The sequence below is a fragment of the Vitis vinifera genome, chromosome 1, assembly GCF_030704535.1.
Source record: "Vitis vinifera cultivar Pinot Noir 40024 chromosome 1, ASM3070453v1".
Classification (NCBI taxonomy): domain Eukaryota; kingdom Viridiplantae; phylum Streptophyta; class Magnoliopsida; order Vitales; family Vitaceae; genus Vitis; species Vitis vinifera.
Window position 1 is genome coordinate 896423 of NC_081805.1, and position 22012 is coordinate 918434.

A 22012-nucleotide genomic window follows, 5' to 3' on the forward strand; every position below is an offset into this window, starting at 1 on the left:
CCCCAGAGACCATATCATAGTCCACATGACCTTCTTTGCCTGCTATCACCTCTACACATGCCACCTCATCCTCCTCTGTCTTGTGAGTTAACATGGAACCTGGAATCACTTCATCAATAGCTCAGACGCCAGCTTTGTTCTGAGCATGAACTTCATCTTTTGTTTCTCGAGAACACGCTGAAATTGCCTTTCCATGCTTGGAGCAATGTCTGGAACAATGTATTTATATCCCATGGAATTGCTTAAAATCATTCAGCATTTCCAAGTCAACTAGTCTCATTGACAGAAGAAGTTGGTGCAGGCTGGATGTTAAGGAAATGGTGATATGCACCTCATGATAAGGCTTAGGAAGAATGCTGGAGGATGCACGCACGTGGGAGAATATGGGATGGGTGAGTGGAAAATGAATAGTGGAGGATGAATGATGGACTTAATGGATATTGAAGGGTGTAAACCTAGAGAGAGAAGTGGGTTTATTGACGTAGCTAGGTGAATGGTGGGGGTAATAGGATGCAGAGATCAAGAAGCAGGAATAGCTTGATTTTCTTTGCTGAAGAACCAGTCAACTTGATGGAGGAGACGATCCCACATAAAAATAAAGGGCATGAAATAACCCAGGTGGGTCCACCGTTCTTGATGAGACGTCATTGTTGAGCAAAGATAAAGTGCCTGTCTCACATGGAGCTCATGACCACAACCTTCAGCAGCCAATGAACATACTCTCCCAAAGCAGGCAGCATAAATACTAGCAATGGTTCAGACCAATGATGGATCCACGTTGTTCCCCTTGAGAAAATCAAGAACCCTCCATTTGCAGCCTCCAATATGGAACACGTCCGAGTAGAGCTTCCGGATATTCAATCCAGAAAAGTTCTCAATTGTCAACGCAAACCTGGTCGACAAGGGATCTTCTACAGTCTGCGCATCCACTATACTAGCAGTATCTGATCGCGCCACTTCCATGGGCTGGGGACCGTCGGCGGGGTCGGTGTGCAAAACAAACATTTCATTGTCTTCATCTAAGGGCGGAAGAGTCATGAGAGTCCTTAGTGGACAGGAATGGCCGTCTGATCGGCATATTTGAGACATGAACTAGAGAGAGAGAGAGCCAGGGAGAAGCAGCCTTTGCAACTTAAACACAAAGGAACTAGTGCTAGCATAAATGCCAAAAATTCCAATATTGTTGAAGATATTATCGAACCCAGAGAAAGATTGGAGCTGCTGATACTCATTCAAGATACCGAGATATAACCGCGAGTGCAATCCTATCCTATGACTTCCCTTTAGAATCATTTCCACGTAAACACCTTGATTATATATTAAGCTTCCATCAGGTAAATGTACCTGAAGTGATTTTGTATCTTTTGAAGGCTAGGTACAGCACGTCATGTCTTGGGGGTGCATGAATCAAATTCTTCCAGGAAGCATTAGCCGGACCACGTGAAACATCAAAGGCTGCACATAACTCCATCCCAGACAGCTTTGCCTTGCTGCTTGACATAGGGTCAAACCCACCTCAACGTTCATGATCTTAATGAACTTGAATGATTAACAATCCCATATCCCGAATCTGAGATTTCTGGACCAGCTGATCAAGAGCTCGCAGCATGACTTTCGATGCAAATTCAGCATCACAGTCATCTCCTCCATAAAACTCTTGGCAAGTTTTCTGTCAACACGGGTTGGGAGTTTCCCATCAGCTTGGGGATTTCCTAGCTGCCCATAAACAGGACTTCCCATTGTAACCCGGAAGACCCGTATCAACATTTGATCCCTTGGAATGCGCACATGATCAAATCTTAAAACTCCATTGTCCATGTTGTAATATCCTCCATTTCCAAATTCATACCAATATCACCGATAGTTATGCCCAAAAAAGGTAAATGATCATCCATACATATCACCCTGCATATTGCTAATCTCTGTTCAGTGTAGCGCAGGGCCAACATAGCCAGCAGTTGCCTGGTAGAGTGCAAGTCCAGGGTAAACAATGGCTTCTTGGGAACCAAGATCTTCATTCACAAGAACCCAATGACCATGAAAGTCTCGTACAATGTAAAGCCTTCTTTATGATGGGAAATAGCAGAACGATGGAGAGAACGGGCCTCAATGCATCTCACTCACGAGTCATTATAGCCAAGTGTTGAAGTAGAGCATGCCCTGATAGCCAGGGGGGTGATTTGGACCAGAAATTCCAACCTAGATTTCTCCAGGGAAGTGCAGACTGCAGTATCCTCTCTCCTCTTTCAAAGGTATCTCTTCTCTCAAAACCCATATAAGGCACAGGATCCAGTAACAGAGGTGGCCTCAACCATAAAAAAAAATGCATGAAAACAGAGCACAAAGGGAAACAAATAAAAAGGTCATCAAAGGAAGATTCACATCATGAGTCATCAGTGAACCTTCCTATTAGGTGAGGAAAAACAGCATCAAATGCAAATATTGGTGGGGTTCTCGGGCATTTCATAGTCACAAATAGAAATAGAACATATTAAGATTGACAATGCAGGTATGAATTCAGGATTATATCTCAACAAGCAACAAGTGGCTTCATTATCCACCCCAAGCAAAACAACAAATATCCAAATATCAACAAGCAATGCAGAGGGATAGCAAGGATCCAAATCAAACAATAAACCTATTGCCTTCATACCTGAGAATGTCCTTCTCCAGTGAGGCTCTCTTCTTCTACAAACACCTCAAGTTCCCCTTTAAAATCAACAAAACTAATGAGACAGCAGCACCTCTTCTACTCGCCAAACGCACAGCTCTCTTGCCTCAAACTTGCCTCCCCAGCCAAACTTCCCCCCTCTGAAAATATCTCTCAGACCTGCATCCAAAAGCCCCCTCTCTCTCTCATCCGCTCCTCCTCTCTGCCAGAAAACAGCAGTCCAAAAAAGCACCACTACCTCTCACAGTTTGCTGCTCCTAGCTCCAGGGATCCTCCCCCTCTCTTGGAAACTTCTTCAAACCTCTTCCCCTCTCCTTGCAGAAACAGCCAAAAGCACCCTCTTCACCTGCAGGAGAAGCTCCCCCTCTAACAGACTCTGAACGCCCCCTGCATATCCTCCTCCAGGTGTCGCCTCCTGATAGCTCTTCAAAAAGCAATATCTGATTCCATAGCAGCCAATTAAAGGACGCCATGTGGTCTCCTGGGGTTGCGACACTTGGCAAAACAAGCTGCATGAAAAGTGCATGAAACCGAGTCCCAAAATGGGGGTCTACAGGTACACATAGGGAAAAAAATATGAAAGAAAGAAAAAGTAAAGAAAAAAAATAGATTTAAAATCAATAAATTATTTTTATATATTTCTTTAAATTAATTTTACTATTTATTTTCCTAAATTAAATCATTTTAAAATACATAAATTTCTAATTAATTTTTATTATATTTGATTTTCTTTTGTATATTCTTTTTATAGTGAAATTAAACATAAGAAAATCCGTTTTATTAATTTTTTTATCTTTTACTTTCCAAGAACCTAAACTAGTACTAAGAAGCTATAGCCCAGGTTTGAAATATTGCTAAATACGGATATATTGATACTTGAATTTTATTTTACAGATGTAGAAGAGAAATATCGATGGATATTTTGACAAAAATATCGGTAAAAGTAAAAATTATTTAAAATTCATGAAAATATTTGAAAAAACTCTAATAAAAATTCATATTTTAAAGTTAGTTTTGTAAATGTAATTTACATAGATACTGTTATGAAGAAAAATATCTATATGGAATGATATATCGGTTTTAATATATAATTTATTATTTAAAATCAAAGAATAAGGAAATAAGAAGGATAATACTATGCACATACACACATGTGCTTTTTTTTTTTTTTTTTTTTTACATATATACAAAATGTACATGCTCTGAACGCAAACCAAGAAGCCCCAAAGACGAGGTCAAAAATGGACAAACATGCTCTCAAACGTCAATGTAATATAAACTCTCTCTGATGATGTGACCTTCTCAAACTAAGGATTCCTGGATCAACGTCCGTAGGATAGATAGTGGAAAATGACATGACTACCCTCTATGTAATGAACTGAGGATGATCACCACTCGAGGTGGGAGAAGATGAAGTGGAACAAACGATAGATATAATAAAGAAGCGGATGAAGAACCAACGAGATGTGATGAAATGCAATGACGCAATGATAGGAAAAGATAATGAGAAAGATGTGCCCCTTGGTCCAAGGTTCATGAAACTCCTAAACAATGCATGCATACACTGAAGGGCCCCTATCCCGGTGTAGAAGGTGAGCAAGGCTATAAGAAATAAAAGGTTATGATGCTCATGCGAGGCTCAAAGGGCTAGCAATGGTCTAGATGTCAATAAAGGTAATAGGGTGTGAGTTAACCGAAATGAAGGTCACCCATCCTGCGACCACAGTCTCAAACATCGTGCTATCAAGCCCTCAAATGATCAATACTAAAGATCGATGTCCATCTGATATAACCACGTCAACCCTCTAGAATCATGCACCAACCGTACTCCAAATGCTCCATAATAATCTCAAAGATGATCCTCTCAAAGCAAAGTGAACGGTGATCTCATCAGGCACGACTGCCTATCACAAGCCAACCCTCATCATACAAGATCAATCTCTATACTCATGGCAAAATAAGTGACAGTCTCATCAAGCAACCGACCAATCCTCATATCGTAAACCATCCAAAGATCATAAGCTATCCCTCGCCATGCAAGAACAACCCTGGGCTCAAACTCCTCACACTCTACTTGGTCGGATCAGAGAGGGGATGTGCAAAGCTAGAAAAGCCGAGGATGGAAAGGTCATATAATGGTATCAAGGGTGATGTTGTGCAAAGCTCATAATGGATGGATGTAGGTCAAAACAGAGTCAAGGTGTGGGAAGTGAGCAAGGTACTGCTCTGATCATAAGAAGATGTGTCACAATCTCGAACTCCCTAAGTCAAATCTCTGATCCTAGGCTAATAGGCTCAATATCCTCCATGACAGGTCAAGCCTCAAGACCACAATGTGCAAGTGAAGAGATGCCTCAAGTCAAAAGTACAACACATCATATCACAAAACACAAGCATATGTCCATAAAGGAAAATGCATCCAATGGGATAATCGATGAGTACATCATGCAAAAGAAGGATAATAAAGACAATACTCAAGAAACGAGTTATAGTCTCTAAATGTCAAAAGCAAAACAAGATTAAACAAACAAAAACAAAAACAGTGACTGGTCCTGTCATCACATCTCTGGCCACAAAAGGAACAAAATTTGAGCGCCACTGTACCAAGGCAAGCCAATCATGAGTCAATCGCCCAAATCAATAAGATCAGGGACTGCTGGTGAAGGAGCGTCTACATGCATGGCCAGAGCTGAGATAGGAATAGGAAACATATCAGACTGAAGATGCCCAAACGTCCCAGAATCAACAATGTCATGTATGGCATGTTTGAAGAGCATAGCATCCTTGTTTCAGATGAGAATGTGATCAATGATTATACACTAAAGATTCATATAAGTTTTGATGTGGAAAATGGACTAAAAGCTGCCGAGTATATTCATAATGCTATATCAAAGTGGTTCCCACTTCGGCCATGGTGTTTGACCTTGAAAATTCTTCTATAGCAGTGAGAATTGAATAAGACATATTCTGGCAGAATTGGTTCTTATGTCCTCTTTGCTATACTTCAACCAGCAGATGACCAATGTGGCACTCATAACCGTAGCCAAGAACTGCCCAATTTTACACGCTTCAGGTTGTGCATTCTGGACCCTACACAAACTGACCCATTAACATGCTCGCCACCACCTACATATTTTCTTAATCGTCAAACAGCAAGCAAAGCTGTCCTCAAGCCGCCGGCGGCGAAACGCCTCCGCCATCATCAAAGCACCAGTCCAACCATACCCAAATTTCTTTCTTTGTTGCTTCCTGATGTAAAAGCTCCTCCATCCATGCATCTTATGAAGGTAACAACATCCCATTATCAATCACGACTCAAGCAAAGCCATTCCCGTCATAGCCTTCATTCTCTCTGCATTCCTCATACCCACTCCTCTCTAAACCTTCCCATGCATGCCACTACTCTGTTAATACCCACAAACCCACTGCTCATGGCCGATACTCCCCTCATTACCTTCCCTCACTCATCCATTCTGCCATTAAGTGCACACTTTCTTTGGTAAGGCTGCTCACCTTGTTGACAACACCAACCACCAGGGCCACTTCCAAAAGGTGTTGACTGCCATTGGGAACTTCTGTATATACTCCATTGCGTTTGGCATAATAGTAGAAATAGTGGTGATGTACCCAATTCAGAGATGCAAGTACAGGGATGGGATCAATAATCTTTTGGTGTTTCTCATTGGAGGAATACCAATAGCCATGCCAACAGTGTTGTCAGTGACAATGGCCATAGGCTCTCACCGTCTGTCAAAGCAAGGTGCTATCACAAAGAGGATGACAGCAATAGAAAAGATGGCTGGAATGGATGTTCTTTGCAGTGACAAGACTGGGACTCTCACCTTCAACAAGCTTATAGTGGACAAAAGCATGATTGAGATATTTTCAAAGGACGTGGACAGTGATGTGGTGATTCTGCTTGCGGCTAGGGCTTCCCGGGTTGAGAATCAGGATGCCATTGATGCCTGCATTGTGAGAATGTTGGCTAACCCCAGTGAGACAAGATTCAGGGAACCAGGATAATGTCCAGAATGATGTCTTATTGCAAAATGCCTCTGAATTTAGTAGTCAGGTTTATCCACACAAGGGAGGGCCAAATCTAAAAATAGATTCCTGTTCTACTAATTCATAGGAAGAAGAACTCCTAGTGCAAATTCAAAGTTCTGAATTTTTATTGCTTCCCTACAAGGAAGAAACATCAACTGTTGTAGAGATCACAACAGGATAAGTTGGGCCTTCAATAGTTTCAGGCTCCAATGAAGAGTTATTGGATTTTGATAGCTGGTTTATAAGGCTTCTCATTCATATGACCACCCCGGGGTACCTCTGATCAGTCCTCGCCCATCATCAGTTTCAGTATACCGATGATCTCGCAGTATTCATCACTCCGGCTCCGTTGGGATTTTAGAGAAGGCATGCAACTGGTGTTCAAGGTGCACCAAGTTCAGAATCCCACTCTGCATGGCCTACATGGCCGTCTTTGGGCCTTATGTTCTTCTGTCATTACTTCATCTTTGTTTTCAAAATAACTTCCTAAGCTCCATCTTGCCTATGATCTTCCAAATTTAATTCTCCCAAATAATTTCCATTCCTCCTTTTTCATCCTTATCATTTTTCTTAGGCTTCAAAAACCCGATTTTCAATAAAACTTGGCCACCATTTCCTTTCCGGCGAGCCACATTTGAATTTTCCGTGATTTTTATAAAATGTTTTAAAATAAGTGTGAATTTATTTTCGCAATTCCAAGTGATGGAATTTGCGAAATTAATTCACTCAAAATAAAATGGGCTTTGGTGGGGGCCCGACATCCAATTAATTTCCTTTAGAATAAAAATGGAATTGAAATAATGTCACGCATGATATTGGTGCTTCTTTATCTGGTTAGGTGATATGAGTGACATACTTTATGTTCATTACTATGCACTAACCCCATTTTGTCATAGCGCGTTGCCGTTTGCTGATCAGGTACGCATTCACTTCCACTTTGGTTATTCTCTATGTATATTCTGATACTCATATGTGCATGATCGATTCGAGTATTCCTTGATTTTCTCATTGATTGTCATGTTAGCTTCATTTTATTAGTAGAGACCCGACTTTAGGGACTTAAAGGAGTGCTACGGTCTTTACCGTACCTTCCCGATAAGTAACCTGACCTCCGAACCCGATCCGGTTTTTCACAGACCGTCTTTTTCAAAATAAGGAGTCACACTTAGGGTTTTTCTTTCTTATTTTGTTTACCCTTTAAAAATAAAACAAAAATAAGTGGCGACTCCAAGTCATTTTCTTAACAAATAAAAATCATTCTTCAAATTAAATAAAAATCGAGCTCACCATTGAATGGGAAATGCATGAGCACGAAATGCGGGGTCCACACTTATCAAATTAATTTTAATTTATAAAATATTAAAACTTTATTATTATCATTATTATTTATATTTTAGTTTTTTAAAATAAATTTATATTTTTAATATTTTATATTAAAAACATTCAAAATTAAAAGGATAAATATAAAAAATTTAAAAGTGAAGTCATAGTAATTTTTTAGAATAGAATTAATGAGATAGATTATGATACATTTAATATTAAAACTATAATTTATGTAATTCAAATATATTTAATAATATGAAATAAATGATAATACATATATGATTTTTTTAATATTTATATTTTTTATATTTAATTATCATATAAATAATATAAAAAAGACTTATTAAAAAAATTATAATATTAATTTTTATATTTTTATTAATCAATTGAATATAATTTAAAATAAAATAATTAAAATTAAGTTTTTTTTTAATGATGAACTTGAATATATATTATCAAAGAGCATCATAGTTCAGTGGTAGCCGGGATTGAAGCAAAGTCAAGGTTCAAATCTCCCATAAAAGTAAATAATCGATATTTCAAACATTAATCAAAATAAAGATAGAGAATTAATAATTATTTATATGGAGAGAGGAAAATTGTTCTCAGGGCCACCCACTTCTCTCACTCGGGCATCAAGAAGCTCTCTCCTGAAGTTGCCCTCCAGACGGGAGAATCCAAAGGCCCTATTTTCCTCTGCCACTCTCAATCCTCGCAGGTACTAATCTATTCATGTTATTATTATTATTATTATTTTTCTGCAAGCCCCGTTTGATCCCCAAGAAAATCCATCCCCCATTCGATTTCCGGGAAAATTCATCCTCGTTTGATTTCCGAGAAAATCCATGCAAAACCCCCAAAGAAAACCAAAAAATTTGCTTTTTCTTTGCTCCCTGTGTTTTCTGGATCTGTTCTAGGGGTCTCTTTGCTTTTGTGCCATTGGATTTAAAAATTTCACGAACCCTAAATCCACGATTTTTGAGCCAGGCTGAAAAACACAACCTTTGCCTGCAAATCCACGATTTAAGAGTTATATTTAGTATTTTTGCAGTCAATGAATGTGCCGCCACATGTTTGAATCAAAAAAAAAAATTAACTTCTGCTAAAATTCATCAAATATTGGAACTTCAAAAACCAACAACTTGTTTTTGCCAAAGCAAAGGATTGAATATTTCCTTGGTGGATTTTTGGGAACGGATCATGCACCCACAAGAAATCTCCATCAAGCTTGAAGTTTTCTTATTCGAAGGTTGATCCTTAGTGCATGGGGTCATTCAATAAGGTTAATAAATTGTCTGGAGGGAGCAGTAAATGATAACATATAGCCGTGTGCTTGGAAATATTCGAAGTCTTCCCAATGGGGAAGACTCTAGGATCCAATACAATCCTGGTTTTCTTGATTTATATCTAATGCTTGTGATCGTATTATTTGTGGCATTGACGCCTGAAGTCTTTTGGAAGTATACTTGGATGTGGCATTCATCAGTAGTTAAAATCATTGTTTTCAGGGCTCCTACGCCAAGCTTCCAAGCAACATCAAGGTGAAGAGAAAGAGCATGAACCCAGATCTAGCTGGAGGGATGGCAGACAGGGCTGTGTCGTTTCTTCTTCAAAAACTTGGAAGCTTTTGCAAGTAGAGAATGGAACTTGCAGGAGAATATCAGGAATGGAGTCCGTGAGTTACAAAGGGAGCTGTGGAGAATAGAAGCCATGATGAGAGATGCTGATGCAAGGAAAGATATGATAACCGATTCAACGTGTGGATTCAAGAAGTTCGCACAGAAGCTTATGCCATTGAGGATGTTCTTGACCTGTTCAGACTCCACTGGGATCAAGAATCAGTGTGGCGCCACTTGAAAATGTGGCACTCCATTAGCAACCTGATACAGGATATTAACACAAGGCTCGCGATCATTAGTGCGGAAACCAACACATACCTTAATGTGAGAGTAGTTCCTTTGATCCCTGGCAGGGGCAACAACACTGTGGGCATTGACAAGCCTAAAAGGAAGCTGGTTTCTTGGGCATTGGAGTCGAATCAGAAACTCAAGGTTATGTTCATGGTGGGAATGGCTGGCTTGGGAAAGACAACGCTTGGCCACAGCGTGTACGAGGAGGTGAAGATGTGTGGGAATCCATTAGACTTGCCTTGCCAGATGGTAACGACAATAGAATAATTATCACTACAAGAAGAGGCGATATATCTAATTCTTTCAGAGATGATGATTCTATTGATATCCACAAGGTTCAGCCTCTGTCACCGCATTGGGCTGAGCAACTCTTCTATAAGAAAGCTTTCTCAGGAGTTGACTGATGTCCTTCAGGTTTGGAGGAAGTCTCCAAATCCATCTTACAGAAATGTGATGATTACCACCTGAGATTATTGAAATCGGTAGGGTCTTGCGGAGTAAGCCTCGTCAAACAAAATATGAGTGGAAAAAATTACATGATAGCCTTGAGTCTGAATTGAGAAGCGGTGGTGCCCTTTCAGATATTATGAGAGTGTTTTCTGCAAGTTACAAGGATTTACCTTACCATCTCAAGTATTGCTTCTTATATATGAGTATTTTTCCTGAGAATAATCCAGTTAAGCAAAGAAGACTGATTTGGCTATGGATAGCTGAGGGATTTGTAACAGAGGAGAGAGGCAAGACTCTTGAAAGGTGGGGGAAGAGTACCTGAATGAGCTTATTGGCAAGAGTCTGATAAAGGCAAATGAAATGGACTTTGATGAAAGGCCAATAACTGTTGGAGTCCATAGTCTCATGCGTAGGATAATTCACTAGAGGAGAACTTCTGAACTGTTTGTGCAGGACCAGAAGGAAAGTTGGCTGACAAACCCCCACGCCTATACATCCAGAAGAGAAACTTTGATGTGTCTCAGGACTTAACCTGTGTTCAAACTTTTTTCAGTTTCAGTACAGGTAGGGTAAACATTGGTTCGAATTTCAAACTATTGAAGGTTTTGGACATACAAAGCACTCCTTTGGGAAACTTTCCAAGTGCCATTACAGATCTTGTGCTCTTGAGGTACTTGAGTTTGAGGAATACAAATATAAGGAGCATCCTCAAATCTCTCAGGAACCTACGGGACCTTGGATCTTAAGCAGACTCTGGTAACAAAGGTACCCAAAGCAGTCCTACAATTGGAGAAACTTCGCCATCTGCTGGTTTATTGCTACCAAAGGGGATCGATGCATTGAAGAACCTACAAAAGCTATCATTTGTAAAGGCGAGTGGGCAGCACAGAATGAGTCAGAAGCACAAAATGATACAAGGGCTCGATAATCTTACGCAGTTGAGGAAGCTGGGCATTGTAGAACTAGTAGAAGAACATGGGGCCAGCTTGTGCCTCTCAATTGAAAAGATGCCAAATCTCCACTCCTTGAATGTAACCTCCCTTAATAAGGAGGAGCCTTTGGAGCTTGATGCAATGACCAATCCACCGCCCCTTCTTCAACGCTTGTACCTCAGAGGGCCTTTGGAAAGGTTTCCACGGTGGGTATCTTCTCTACATGACCTGGAGAGAATATGCCTAAAATGGTTTTCACTCACACGAGATAACCCGATTGAAGCTCTTCAAGACCTCCCAAATCTGACAGAGTTGCAGTTGCTTGATGCATACACTGGAACCCAGTTGGTGTTCAAGTCGAAAAAATTTCAGAAGCTTAAGATATTAGACCTTCAGAAATTGGAACAGCTGACGTATATCATAATGCAAGAAGGCACATTGCCTCACCTACAAAAGATGATCATAGCGCTCTGCAGTAAGCTGGCGTGTGTCCCTATAGGTGTCGAAAGGTGCAGGGACCTCCAAGAGCTGCACCTGTGCGATATGCCCCAAACATTTGTGACCGTGCTGGAAAAAAACGGGGGTAAATTTCGCCACTTGGTCCGCCATATTCCGCATATTGGCTCATATAAGCAGGGCCAGTTGGTGGAAGATCTTTCATGACCATATATACTACTTCTGTGACATGCAGCAGTGGATCAAGAATCAGGTCTGTATAACTACATGAATTCATCATTTGCTTCTTTCAAATTCCTCAAAATGTACTATTGGATTGCTATTCCTTTACTACCTGATATGCATATATTCGACCCTATCTGAAATGTCATGATTGCTCTATCTCAAGATCTAGCAAGTTTGCAAGAAATATGAATTCTAGGCTTACAATTCTATACGATTTGTAAACTCTTAAGACTCGAATGTCAAATTTTAAGTGAATCTCGGTCATGTATCAAACACCTAAAGTGGGGATGAATGGATACTTCTAAAGAATCTATGAAAAAAATGACGCAGCCACACTTACCCCTTCACTGCAAAATTGATGCAATAAAAGTACGCCACATGCTACTCTTATAAGTTCTACATTCATTATCCTAAACAGGGCAAACTAATTAATAATCACACTTAAAATTTTCGTTTAGAGTATAGAGATGGATAAGGGACAAAGATACAAAGACTTAACATAGAAAATTTTGGAAAAGATTAAAATCTGTGAGCTTCCAATAATAGTAACATCCACGATAAAGTATTTTCTAAACTTTAACTTCACACCATCTTCTTATGAATCATATTTGGAATCATCATCAAGTATGATATCAGCCTCCATTTGATGTCGAGTAAAAAGACACTCGGATTTTACTGAGTAGGAATAGGAAACAATCAATTCATTTGGGAGGAAAATGTTTCACTCAAATATCATCTTCAACTTAAATATCTCAAAATTAATTTCCTCCAAAACCAAACACACCCTAAGTACTAAAAGATTTGAAGCTTTAATATTTAAAAATAGAAATTATAGTTACTTTTATATAAAAAGTAGAACATCTTTTACAAAAATATATATAATTTTTTTAAAAAAAATTTAAATTTGTGATAGTAATAATTTTTTTATATTTCATTTTTTTTTAAATGTCAACTTCACTCTCATTTTTTATATTGGATTTAATATACTTAGTTTGCATTATTTTGAAATTTTATCAAATACTTCGTTTTTTTCAAGTCCAGATAAGTGAAATTAACCAATTTTTTAAGTTGTTTTTAAAACCAATAACTTTTGAATGTAAGTCTTTAAGAGTGTTTGTATTTTATATAAGGTTGTTATTTTGTGATAGTAAAAATAGAAAATCGAAAGCGTATCCAAACGGATACTTAGTTAATAATTTTTTAATTATTTAATATTTGCATTTAAAAATTTATTTTAAATTTTTTACAATTCCAAATTATATCAAATTAATAAATTTATGTGAGTTAAACATATACTGATAAAAAGGTTAGCTAGTAAATGGATCATAAATAGATTAAATCATGTCATTTTAATACAATTAAGTAAACGGATCATTTTTGCATAATTAAATAAACATATCAATTGACATGAAGTAAACCGGTTAAACGAGTTAAGTAATCAATCAAATCCAAATACAACTTATTTATTAAAAGAATTTTAAGACTTAATATGATTACAATAAGAATATGATTATATATAACCCGAACTCAATACAAACATGATTATACCTAATCCAAACCCCTTAAAATTTATGTAATTATCATTTTCTATCAAAATTACCACCTCTACTAAGATTATCTTAGGTTGTATGCGGGGCCTTTCATATTGTTTATAGCATTGACTCGTATGGTATTCATTTATGAAATTAGTTCTATACCGTACATGCAAGTGGCATCCATTAGAAGTTAAAACCAATGTTTTCAAGGGTCCTATGCCGAGCTTCCAAGCAACAGCAGTATGGAGAAGGCTGGTCCGAGACTCCAAAGTAGATTTTCAAGCTTTATGTGATTTGAGTTGACTGATAGGCTCCTTTTTTTTTTTTGTTTGGGTCTACAGAAAGAAGAGATCTGGCAATTTTTTATTTTTTATTTCTAAGTCAATGTATAAGTAATTTATGAAGTTGATGAATGCAATGCCTTGACTTGGAATATGGCATCCATCAAACACTGCTAGTCTCCTACACATAAATTTTAACTATGTTTGGTTCGAAGAAAAGTTTCACTGAAGATGTAAGGAAGAGTAAAAATTAAAAAAATAAAATATAAATTTAAAATCAATAAATTATTTTATATTTTCTTATATTTAACTCTTTCATATAAAAATTAAATAATTTAAAAATATATAATTTTTTTATTTATTTTAATTATATTTAACTTTCTTTTATATTTTTTTATAATAAAATCAAACACAATAAAATTATTTATTTAGTATTTTTTTATTTCTGAAAACCAAATATAATCCAAAAATCAGAGCAAATAGGAAGTTTTCACCATGGAGGATGACATCATTTTACATTACACTGAGGTCAATATCAGAGGGCTCACGTGGAACCTTCAGAATGGCTTTTCTGGAGAAAATATTTTGAAGAAGCTAGGAAGGTCGCCATAATATTATCATCTCCTTATTTATCACTAGTCATAATTTGGTTTGCCAAGACTATATTCAACTCGGAATCATCCCATGGAAATCATAAGCCCCAAAAGCTGGGGTTAATGGCAAAATTTTGGTTCTAAAAAGAGAGAAATCTTCATTTTCTAGCTTTAATAATTATACAATAAGAAGTAAGCATACTTCTTTCATCATTTTTCTGTAGTTTTTCATGAAGTTTTGATGATTTTTCAATGTTTAGAATGAAATACTAGTCTTATTGTTTGATAAAGAAGACCAAAATATTAATAAGATATTGGTGCTATTTTATTATTTTTTATTACACTTTTGTTAAAAATAATTTTAATTTTGAAAAAATAGGTTTTCACGACTTTATTTAAATAGGTCATTATAACTTAAAAGCACGTCATATAAAAAAATCTCATATTTGTAATGTGTGAAAAAATTTATTTCTTATTCGATTGAGATATCACGATCACTTCGAGATTTAAGAAACAAAAATACAATCATACGCCCATAATTAAATCCAAAATAAATATAATTTATGAAAAATGACTTGGTCAAGAGGAATGGCTAAGAGATGGGTGGATGTGAGGCAATGAAAGTGAAGCTTGAACCATGAATGGAGCTTGACTTGTAATAAAGTAAAGGTGTGGAATCCAATTCAAGGTTAAGAGCTCATTGGATGATTATGAAGGGAAAAGTCTAGGCAAATGACTTGTGAAATACTTCGAAATAAGTGCTGAAATTTCCATGGAGATGCAAGTGTGTTTTGTTTCCATCATGGGGGTGATGGAATTGACCAATTCTTACTATACATTTTGCTTCACTCCTTGTTAATTTTCCATTGACCCAAATTTCCATTGACCCACAGGGAAGTGCAACTACTGGTCAATCCCCTTTTTCATTCATTTCCAACCCCCTTGTGGGGTTAACTTTTCAGAGGAGGACAAATGGGCCTATTTGGAAATTATTATTAAAAAGAAAATAGTTCCACATATGTTTGGTCAATTTTATGTTGAAAACAGATCTTGAGAATGTAAGATGTTTGAGGTGTTTTTATATATTTTCTATAGAGCATTAAGAAAAAAATGAAAACTTTTATATTATATATAAATATATAAAAGTAATGGAAAATTTTACTTTTTATATTTGAGTTTTTTTAGTAGAATTTTGTTTTTAATAAAAGATTTTTTTTATAAGAATTGTTTTCAAAAACTTATGTTTGAAATATATTTTTGAAAACGTTGTCAAAAAGACCTTTAGTATTTCACTTTAATATTCAAGTCAAATTACTAAATAATTTTATCTATAATGAGCTTAAAAAAAAAATCAATTTGGTGAGTCGAGGGAAACCTAACTTAAAAAAGACCAACCTATGATATTATTTTTTAAGAGTATGTTGGTCAATATTTTTAATAAAAGCATTTTCTTAGATGTGTTTAGAAGAATCATTTTCGAGCGATTACAAATAATTTTTATCCTTTTAAAAATATTTTTAAAATTTTGTCAAACTTTGGATTTATAATATTATTTTAGAGATATGGAAACCTTTGGGCTTATTGAAAGGACAATTTTAATCCATAGCAAAGATGGTGAACCAATGAAAATATATTTGATATAATATCTAAAAATAAGATATCTTACCTAATTTAGTTTATTGAAAACCTAAAATAAAGTTTCCAAGAAACAAATTAAAAAACAATGAAAATGACAATTGAATATTTTAAAGATTTCAGTATTATAATCTTTTTTTTTTTTTTAAGCATATAACTATGGAACAAATTTTTTATTCATGGATTATATTTTGTGATCCAAATTGATTTCTTCACGCAAAATAAAGCCAATTCATAAATTAAATTTTTTTATAATTTCGATATTATATTTTTATTTTTTTAGTCTTACCCTTAAATTATTTTAAAATATGTTTAGAAGGTATATTAATTTTTTTTTAAAATAAATAAATATGGAATCATCATGATTCATGAAGAATAGAGAAACAGTGGAGGTGAAAGTAGTTGGAACTCTCTCAAAAGGTAGTTCCGCTGACTCCGTCCACCACCACCCGCCTTAACTGTCGTTTCCTTTACGTCACAGAGATGGAGAGATACAAGGAAGGAAAGGTAGACTTGAAGAAAACGTCGAATTTTTCTATATCTCCCTTCTCTCTCTCTATTTCTTATAATCAAAGTCTTTGGAGCTTTCTCTTCTCTCCACCTGTAGGGTAGTTGGTTGTGAGCATTGGGCAGTGAGTAGTTTCTTCTCTTGTTTCTCTCTCTCTTCAATCTGCATGGTTTCTTCCATGGCGGGTCTCAGACATCAGCTGGGTCTGTTCCTGGTGGTGGGTATGGTGGTGATGAGGTGTGCGTGGGGGAGGTTCGTGGTGGAGAAGAACAGCATCAGTGTTCTGGCTCCCCTTGATATGCGTTCAAAGCATGATGGGGCGATTGGGAACTTTGGTATTCCTGAATATGGAGGATCCATGGTGGGGTCTGTTGTTTATCCTCAAAAGGGCTCTTTTGGGTGTGTGCCTTTTGAGGGTGACAAGCCCTTCAAGTCTCGCTCCTCTCCCACCACTATTCTTCTTCTTGACCGTGGAGGTATTCCAGATTCATCCCTCTTCTTTAATTCTTGTTTGTTTGTTGGGAATTTGATTTATTACTATAAGAGAATCCATTTCTCAGTGATGGGTGGATCTTGCCTTTTCCTTCTCCTTCTTCGTTTGCCCTTATATTAGCTGAATTTGTATGGAGTTATTACATTAATGGGTATTTTGTTTGGCTTCTGGATTTGGGTTTTGGATGCTTTGAATTTGAATTTTGCTGTATGCTCACTTGTATCTCCTCTGTTTTTCCTCTTATTTAACCCTTTGAATCTCCTGTGAGCAAAATCAAGTTAGCAGACTGGCGAATTGACTAGGGTTATGGGTGTGGTTCTGGTTGTATTGATCACATCTTTTGGTATAATCGGTTATTCTTAACCTCGGGACCAAATTGGTTATTCAGTAGAAAAGATTGTAATAGGTGTGTTTGAAGCCATTCCTGAATGGGATCACCTTTGGTAGAGTTATTATGCAGGAGTGCTAGTTGGGACAATCCATTTTGACCCCTTTTTATAGCTTACTAGCTTTGGTTGATTCACTTCTCAATGGTAAGTTGGCAACAGATTTGCTGTCTTTTATAGAGAAGATAGATCAGAGATATTTGTAATCCATCATTTATTATGAATTAGACATGTATTTGGACCTTCCCTTCAACTTCACAATTCTCCCTTTCTTTGTCAAATACTCTTTTGGATTTCTTGTTTGAATGATGTCAAGTGGAATACAGATTTGTGCATTTTTTGTAAGAATGATCAGTTTATTTGAATAATTTCACGAGTCTTTAGAAGTTGTTGGTCAAGTGGGTGTCTCTCTTCTCATTGTTTTTCAAGCTCTAGTTCCTATTATTGTCTTTTATGTGTGTTGGTACCTTCTTTAAGCTAGAAGGTAGTCTTCTCTGATGGATAGCTCTGCAATTTGCCCCCTTTGTCTTCAGTTCTTGTGTTTGAAATATTTTTCTCAGTTTTCTTTTGCTTTTTTCGGTTTTCTGGGGTTGGAGGTGGGAAAGTGTTGGTTTGTGAACTGTAAAGATCAATACATGCATACGCTGGAAAAAGGAGTGATTCTACCCAATTCTAGATTTATACAAGATGACATCTGGAAAAAGTACATTAATCCAAAGTTTCGATTTTCATCATACAAAACTTAAATTAGCTTGTTTGATGACTAATCAATTAAAAGACCAGTCTACTATCAGTAGATGACTTCCATGGTTGAATTCTATGTTAATTTCCTTTTTCTCTTGCACTCTCAGAGTGCTACTTTGCCTTGAAGGCATGGAATGCTCAACAGGCAGGAGCTGCAGCAGTTCTAGTGGCTGATAGCATAGATGAGCCTCTCATAACCATGGATTCTCCAGAGGAGAGCACTGATTCAGACGGCTATGTGGAGAAGCTTAGGATCCCATCAGCCTTAATAGACCGAGCTTTTGGTGAAAATTTGAAGCAGGCCTTGAAGAAAGGTCAAGATGTTTTGGTAAAATTAGACTGGACAGAGTCAATGCCCCACCCAGATGAGAGGGTCGAGTATGAGCTCTGGACTAACAGCAATGATGAGTGTGGGACTCGTTGTGATGAGCAGATGAACTTTGTGCAGAACTTCAAGGGCCACGCCCAGATTCTCGAGAAGCTGGGCTACACTCAATTCACACCACATTATATAACTTGGTACTGTCCTCAAGCTTTTGTCCTTAGCAACCAATGCAAGTCTCAATGCATCAACCATGGAAGGTACTGTGCACCTGATCCAGAGCAAAATTTTGGAGAAGGGTACCAAGGAAAAGATGTGGTGTTTGAGAACTTGAGACAGCTTTGTGTGCATAGGGTTGCCAATGAGAGCAACCGGTCTTGGGTTTGGTGGGACTATGTCACTGATTTTCATATCAGATGTTCAATGAAGGAGAAGAGGTATAGCAAAGAATGCGCTGAGGATGTCATGAAATCACTTGGTAAGTGCTACCTCTCGTGTTTGCTATAATATGGCATCACGTTGGTATTGTTTTGCTAATAGTTTTAGTAATCTGATCCACCAGATCTGCCTATTGACAAGATCAAAAAATGCATGGGCAATCCTGAAGCTGATGTGGATAATGAGGTATTGAAAACCGAGCAAGAACTCCAGGTAATACTTGTTCCCTATTCTCCTTGTGCTGTTTCTGATTTGCAGCATCATGTTACCTCATTTCTTTTCTTTTCATTTTTGTTGAAACTTAGGTTGGCCGAGGATCTCGTGGTGATGTTACCATCTTGCCAACACTGGTTGTTAATAACATCCAATACCGAGGTTTGTTATACAATATTACCATCTTGCCAACACTGTAGTACAATTTTTTACCACATCAGAATCTTGAAGCTCTTGATTTGTGTACCTTGAAGGAAAACTGGAGAGAACTGCTGTGCTGAAGGCCATTTGCGCTGGATTTAAGGAGACCACTGAACCTCAAGTATGTTTAAGTGGAGGTAAGTCTACCCCTGTCATACTCTAATCTGTACTGATGACTAATACTCAAAATTTGGGAATGCACTGATTCTTTTTTGGGTTTATGTTGTTTCTGCAGATCTTGAGACCAATGAGTGCCTTGAAAGGCATGGTGGCTGTTGGCACGATTCACGTTCTAACATAACTGCCTGCAAGGTACATAGTAGAGACTGTAACATTTTGCAATGAACACTTATGAAAATCCCATTGTTTATTTGTTGCTAATATTGGGATCTCAAATTTGGTTAGGACACATATCGGGGAAGAGTTTGCAAATGCCCAGTTGTGGATGGTGTTCAGTACAGAGGAGATGGTTACGTCTCTTGTGAAGGTACCTTTCTCCCCTTCAAGATACTAGAGAAAATGTATTTTTTCTTATCATATGATGTGTCTACAAAAGAAAGTTACCAAGTCAACCTCCACCTGCATATGGCAAAAATGGTTTCCTTGATTCTGCATAAGATTATCCTCCTTCTAAATGAACAATCTGCTGAAAAAATAGGTCGGGTTAGGGTAAATTCGCTAGACTTCAACCATGCTGTTCTGTCCTTCAGGCCTTCAACTCTACCCTGATCCAGAAGATTCCCATCTTTTCCATAAAAGATGACAGGTCAATTTCAACAGAAACATACAAGCTTGAGGATATTAGTATAATCTAAATGACTATTAATTCAAAAAATCCAAGTCCTCTGTTCTCTTGATATATTATTTGAGCCACCCATAATCTTGAAAAAAATGTTATAGTTTAATCTTCTTGGCCAATATTCCACCAGGTACCTGAAATTGCAAATTTATATCCTTGCCTTTGCTAGGATAGAAATGCTCAATTTGTTCATGCTGTTCGCTCGGATTACAACTGAATTTTTACCTTTGTATGATGAACTATCATGTCTATGCATTAGATGCTTACTTTTTCTCCTTGATTGACAGCTTTCGGGCCTGCAAGGTGCGCGATGAACAATGGAGGTTGCTGGTCAGACACCAAAAATGGAAAAACTTTCTCAGCTTGCTCAGTTCAGTGTCATCATCCCATTTCTTTTGCTACCCTTTCTTTTTTATCCATCCTACTAACATTCTTTGTTGATACTATACAGGATTCTGAGGTAACTGGCTGTCAGTGCCCACATGGCTTCCAAGGAGATGGCCATAAATGTGAAGGTACAGTTCACTTACCATGACTCGCTTATGCAACATCTTTTAGGTATTCAGGATCTCAAACAAAAGCATCCCTAATTTTTCTCCTTTTTTGTGTTCAACAGATGTTAATGAATGCAAGGAACGTCTCGCTTGTCAATGTGACGGTTGCACTTGTAAGAACACATGGGGTGGATATGACTGCAAGTGTAAGGGCAACCTTCTGTACATAATGGAGCAAGATACTTGTATTGGTAAGACATTACATGTTTTTTTTTTGGATAATTGTAGATAGCATAATTGGCAACATAATTAAGAATGGAAAAACCTGAAACAAATAAGATGTACCCTTTCATCAATGAGTTATATACAAGATGTTTGATTGGTACCTGTCCTTCCATTGTACAGAAAGAAGTGGTTCTAAATTCGGATGGTCCCTCGGCTTCTTGGTCCTAGCTGCTCTGGTGGGTGCTGGTATAGCTGGTTATATATTCTACAAATACAGGCTCCGGGTAATGTCTAAGAAATTGCATTCATCATATATTCATCATATTCATATACCAGTCTCTTCTATCCTTGCCTTGGAACAACAAAAACTTAACCGATCTTCTTGCAGTCTTACATGGACTCAGAGATCATGGCCATCATGTCACAGTACATGCCTCTTGACAACCACAACAACAACAACGAAGTCCCAACCGAGGCCCAGGCTCTGCGACCAGGCTCATCAGTATGAGGAAGGTATGATGGTCCTTTCTCTCTGTGGGCAGATCAATTTCCCTCATGCTCAAAATTCAAATGTTTTCATAACTGACTTCATGTATATACATTCAGCATTTGCAGAAAAGAAAGTAGAAGCAAATGGGATACCGCGAAAGCTTCCACGAGAGGAATGAAGTGTGCTGCCTGTAAATTTTCAGATCAATCTTACAACTCCTGTATGCAGCTGGAAATGGCCAAGTTCTCCTTCTCCCATACCACCTTAGGACTTTGTGTCATCCATATACACAGAATTACTTTACAGAATCCTTCTCCCTCGTGTAGATAAATTGTTGAGATGCAAATCTAGTGTAGCGAATAATAAGGTTTTATATGACAATCCATACGAACAGACAAAGTGAAAGAATAAAAAATATATATATAAAATGAGAAGCTGCATGCATGCATGCGCGTCCAAATCTTCAAGTTTGGAGTCCTTTGGCTGAACTACAATGTTAAGTTTTTTGGGTTTATTTTTGGCTGCTGTTCCAACCGAGTGGCTTCAGCTATCAAGCCTAAAGTTGCAGTTGGATTAGCTGGAGATTTTGGGGCACTGCAGGGTCCTCATCGCATCACTGGCTCCATGTTTGCTATTTGGTC

The 22012-nt window shown here is 37.5% G+C and overlaps 2 protein-coding genes across 2 annotated transcripts; both read left to right on the forward strand.

The window, feature by feature from the left end:
* Positions 1-8529: 8529 nt before the first annotated feature.
* On the forward strand, positions 8530-12154 carry LOC109123055 (disease resistance protein RPM1). The gene is made up of 2 exons (XM_019221916.2): positions 8530-8759; positions 9550-12154. The coding sequence occupies exon 2, from the start codon at positions 11292-11294 to the stop codon at positions 11994-11996; it is 705 nt and encodes a 234-aa protein (XP_019077461.1). The 5' UTR covers positions 8530-8759; positions 9550-11291; the 3' UTR covers positions 11997-12154.
* A 4275-nt stretch (positions 12155-16429) lies between these two features.
* LOC100252664 (vacuolar-sorting receptor 6) lies at positions 16430-21859 on the forward strand. The gene is made up of 13 exons (XM_002275426.5): positions 16430-17042; positions 18297-18989; positions 19074-19162; positions 19255-19324; positions 19417-19500; positions 19599-19675; positions 19769-19850; positions 20450-20532; positions 20614-20677; positions 20779-20907; positions 21062-21165; positions 21270-21394; positions 21488-21859. The coding sequence occupies exons 1-12, from the start codon at positions 16733-16735 to the stop codon at positions 21387-21389; spliced, it is 1905 nt and encodes a 634-aa protein (XP_002275462.3). The 5' UTR covers positions 16430-16732; the 3' UTR covers positions 21390-21394; positions 21488-21859.
* The last annotated feature ends 153 nt before the right edge of the window (positions 21860-22012 follow it).

Excerpts from the sequence above, each read along its gene's own strand:
- LOC100252664 (XM_002275426.5), top strand. The coding sequence starts at position 16,733 with ATGGTTTCTTCCATGGCGGGTCTCAGACATCAGCTGGGTCTGTTCCTG. Across the intron at positions 19,325-19,416 it reads TAATAACATCCAATACCGAG|GAAAACTGGAGAGAACTGCT; the intron begins GTTTGTTATACA and ends TGTACCTTGAAG. Across the intron at positions 20,908-21,061 it reads GGAGCAAGATACTTGTATTG|AAAGAAGTGGTTCTAAATTC; the intron begins GTAAGACATTAC and ends TCCATTGTACAG.
- LOC109123055 (XM_019221916.2), top strand. The coding sequence starts at position 11,292 with ATGAGTCAGAAGCACAAAATGATACAAGGGCTCGATAATCTTACGCAG.